The sequence below is a fragment of the Populus alba genome, chromosome 5, assembly GCF_005239225.2.
Source record: "Populus alba chromosome 5, ASM523922v2, whole genome shotgun sequence".
NCBI classification, from domain to species: domain Eukaryota; kingdom Viridiplantae; phylum Streptophyta; class Magnoliopsida; order Malpighiales; family Salicaceae; genus Populus; species Populus alba.
The window spans coordinates 3,107,074-3,111,695 of record NC_133288.1 but is presented as its reverse complement, the minus strand read 5'-3'; the positions used below and the strand labels follow the sequence as shown (position 1 = coordinate 3,111,695).

The 4,622-nt window shown below is 35.0% G+C and overlaps 1 protein-coding gene across 1 annotated transcript; it reads left to right on the top strand.

Annotated features, from left to right (window-relative positions):
- Nucleotides 1–1,645: 1,645 nt before the first annotated feature.
- On the top strand, nt 1,646–4,283 carry LOC118051432 (gibberellin receptor GID1C). Its single transcript, XM_035062076.2, has 2 exons — nt 1,646–2,013; nt 2,651–4,283. Exons 1-2 carry the CDS (start codon nt 1,975–1,977, stop codon nt 3,644–3,646), a joined length of 1,035 nt encoding a protein of 344 aa, XP_034917967.1. The 5' UTR covers nt 1,646–1,974; the 3' UTR covers nt 3,647–4,283.
- Nucleotides 4,284–4,622: the final 339 nt, after the last annotated feature.

Genomic DNA, 4,622 nt, shown 5'->3' with positions numbered 1-4,622 from the left:
CTCTCGATAGACAATTCATTAATTCTTTTTTATATCAATATAATGAATTTCCATGCTATGTGTTTAACTCATAGATTCTAACTCATGTTTTCTTCATTCTTGAAAAAAACTTTAAGTTCTTTTTACCAAATATACTTACAATTTAAAAGCATTTTCATGATTTTTTTTGAATGATGATTCAAAATAAAAAAATTATTTTTTTCAAGTTATGTAAACGGGCTCTTAGTACAATATCAAATTACTTCAGTAGTTAATATAAGATCACTCGTAATTACGAAGCAAAAAAAAAAAAAAACTATTAAATACATTAAAAGTTGTAGTAGTTGTAGTCTTCTCTTTCACATAAATATGACATCCATTGCTATATTTTATATTTATTGTGATACTATCAAATATCACGAGTATTAGAGATTTGTGTAAGATTTTAAAACAATATTTTTTTAAAATGTAAATAAAAAAAGTGAAAATAAAGAAAAAGGGATGATAACAGAATAAAATTACATGATTTGAAAAATTACTTATTCCATGGACAGAAATAGACCAAACTTTTTACTAAAAAAAAATAGAGGAGCGCAACGCCAATAAGATTAATAATCAAAATCTCAAAGTGGCAAAACAACAACTATCATACTATATTAAAAAAATTTTAAAAAATCATCGAGTTTTATCTTTAATATAAATAACATTTTTTTTTCAATTCAGTCCCCTTTTTATCTCTTTTATTTTTCATCTACTTTAATTTCATTGTTTTTTCTTTAACTCCACCCTCCATTTTTTTTTATAAACAATTATCTAGGTCGATTTTTGAACTAGTCAAGTTGAATATATTACGTTAAGACAATTTCCATACAATTTAATTTGAAACTTGAGCCAGGCAAAGAATCATGTCGAAAGGTTTTTTTCCTATCAATTTTTTCATTTTATTTCTCAATTTATTTTTAATTTTTTAATCAATTGAGTTACTTTTGAAGTTATCAAGTTGATTGAGTTATGTCAAGATAAGAAATTAGGTTAGGGTTATTTTGCTAGCAATTTAATATTTTTTTTATTTTTATCCTTATATTTTTTTTACTAGTTAACCAAATTGTTTTTGAATAATCCAAATTAACCGAATCATATTAAACCAATTTATACACAATTTAATTTTAAGCTTAAATTAATCAAATTATAAAATTAATATACCAAATCGGTTCAATAACAATATTAAACAATTCTTTCTGTTTTAGATATTTGTTTTGGTTACATAAAAAAAACTTAGCACGTGTATACACAGCCACCCAACAACAGTACCAAACAAAGCGTAAATCCACAATGGCCGCAACAGGTACAGAGGACCGCAAAAAAGCGTTCCAGACGGACCCCGTTTGTCCTCACGTGACTTGGCGCCGGCCGCACGCACATAAGCTTTTGTCTTGTTTCTTTCTCTCACATTTTACTAATTTCTTCCTTTTTTTAATTATTCCTTTTGTTTTTTAGTTTCTTTTTATTGCGTCATAAATACTCAAAATTATTTCCAAAAAAACAAAATAATTTTCTTACATCACCGGGTCCCACACAACAGTTATCTTTCGGCCGCTTACTTTGTCGTCTCTATATTCCCACCTCACACCAAATGCGCACTCTACCACTCACCTCCACACACTTGCTATCATGCGCCCTCACCCTTATCCTCCACCCATACACATCTCTACTCCTCCCTGTGGTATTTACCATTTATTGCCACCATCATTTCTCTCTGTGTTCAAAATTTGTTATTTTTTGCAAATTTGAAGGATACCCATCTGATATTTTGGCCTATCGAAAGCTTTGATAATAAATGAAAGCTATGAGGATTAGAGCTAAAAAGATCAAATCTTTTGTTTTTGGTTTCATTATGTGAAGTGAGTTTTCAATCGAGTTGTTCTTAAAAAGGATCTAAATTGAAGTTTTAGATTTTGTTTTTCGACACTCTGTTGATAAAGAAGTGCTAGTTTCATGGCTGGAAGTAATGGAGTTAATCTCAATGAAAGCAAGGTACTTTTTTTTTTAAACATTTTTGTACTCTTTTGGTGATCAAAGTTGGTGCCTTTTAATGGTTTTTTTGTGCTGTTTGTGTTTTGGTGACTTGGAGTTGGAAATCAGCTGGATTTGAAGCGAAATTTATATTTTTTTGGTGGGATTTTTGGTTTTGGTTTTGTTGGTGAGGGAAATTGGGTCTGGGGACTATGTTTAGGCAGTTTGGATTCTGTAGGTTGTGTTGTTTGAGATTTTGGGGTTTTGTGTTCTTTTTTTGGGAAAGATGGAAGCTTGTTGAATAGTATTTGGGTTCTCAGGCTGCTGTGTTTTGAAGTTGTTTTGGGTTTTGAGATCATATAACAGTAGTTTGTTGATAGGTTGCTCTTGCTTGTTGTACGCATGATTGCTGGTTTTGAAGTCTTATTTTGGTTATCAAAATGTTAAACTTGGTTCCTTTTCGTTTCAATTTCGGATCAATTTAGTTAGGGGAATATGATTTGGTTTTATGGATAAATGTGTTACTTGTCAGTGTGTTTTTCATGGTTCTGTACTTGCTTGCTCGTTTGTGAAAAACTATCACTATTAATGGTTTATGGCCTGCTATTTTGCTATTCGGAATGAAAAAAATTGAAGATTTCCTTCATTTTTTGCTTAGAGGGTGGTACCCCTGAATACATGGGTCCTAATATCAAATTTCAAGCTGGCTTACAACCTTCTTCGTCGTCCTGATGGGACTTTCAACCGCCACTTGGCTGAGTTCCTTGACCGGAAAGTTCCTGCTAACGCGAATCCAGTTGACGGGGTTTTCTCATTTGATGTTATCATTGACCGTGGGACTAGCCTTCTTAGCCGAATCTATAGACGAGCTGATGCGCAAGAATCACAACCAAATATTGTTGACCTTGAGAAGCCTGTCAACTCGGACGTTGTCCCTGTCATAATCTTCTTTCATGGCGGAAGCTTTGCTCACTCTTCTTCAAACAGTGCTATATATGATACACTCTGTCGCCGCCTGGTGGGCCTTTGCAAGGCTGTGGTAGTGTCTGTGAATTATAGGCGTGCACCTGAAAATCGATATCCATGTGCTTATGATGATGGATGGACTGCTCTGAAGTGGGTGAATTCAAGAACATGGCTCCAGAGCAAGAAAGATTCTAAAGTTCATATATACTTGGCTGGGGATAGTTCTGGTGGTAACATTGCTCACCATGTTGCTTTAAGAGCAGTAGAATCGGGAATTGATGTTTTGGGAAACATACTGCTGAACCCAATGTTTGGTGGGCAAGAGAGAACAGAATCAGAGAAGCGATTAGATGGCAAATATTTTGTTACTCTCCAAGACCGAGACTGGTATTGGAGAGCATTTCTTCCTGAAAGAGAGGATAGGGACCATCCAGCATGTAATCCATTTGGTCCAAAAGGTGAAAGCCTCGAAGGAATGAAATTTCCTAAGAGTCTTGTTGTGGTGGCTGGTTTAGACCTTGTTCACGACCGGCAAATAACATATGCTGAAGGTCTCAAGAAGGCTGGTCAAGACGTGAAACTTCTATATCTGGAGCAGGCAACAATAGGTTTCTACTTGTTGCCCAATAACAATTACTTCCATACAGTGATGGATGAGATAAGTGAATTCGTGAGTCCTAACTGTTAATAGGGTTAACTTTACCAACTGGCAGCCATACTTGACCGAAGCTTGACATTCCTCTTTGGCTAAAATACGTGTTGTTTGCTGTTTTATGATTGTGTAGTGTTACCACTTACTGTTTTTATTAATCTTAAGTTGTTGCGATCTGCTGCTCCGGGTTTGGTCGTTGAAGTTCCAGAAACAACCCGGCTCTGTTATTGGGTGCAGAGCATCTATCTAGCTGTGGTTCGGATCGTGATCTGTTATATGTCCATTTTGCCGAATTTGAGTGGTGTAGTTTTTTGAAGTTTTAATAGCAGTGGGGGGGACTGTTGCACTCAATTTGGCAGCCCTACCACATTTAAGGTTACCCTTTCTGACTTCCAGCCCCGAAGGAGAGGAAGATGGAACTACTGGGTTTATATTTAGTGGCTGATCCCTTGTGGTGGACGGGTCGAAGCCGCGCTGATGTTATAAGGCTAATTTTAGAACATGGATATGAAAAAGTCCATGGTACTGTGATGAAGCATGTTTCTAGATACGCTTTAGTATATAGATATAAATATATATAAAGGTGTTTGCTTATCCTTTTTTTTTTTTTCCTTTTTGTTGCAACTGTAAATGTTACTATGTTATTGCAAATTCAGAAATTATCAAGCACTCCTATATAGGTTCTTTGGATTCCTTTGCCTGTTTTTTTGATATGATATTATAACAACGTTAAAATCTTGTCATAGCGTGCTGAACCTTTATTATAGACTCCAGAATTTAGGTATGATAACTGTTCGGAGGCGCATAACTTATTGTTGGAGAGTGACCATGTTCTTGACCGAAGACCAAAGCTCCGTTTTACAGGGGAGCTTTTAAGCTATCACAACGTTAAACATGCACCAAGTCTTCCATTGTTTTTTGAAGGAGATAATGCACGTAATCAGATGACTTAAAGCTTGTTGAAGACGCAGCTTGCCTTAATGTGCTTGTCTGGATGGACAACATCTGGATC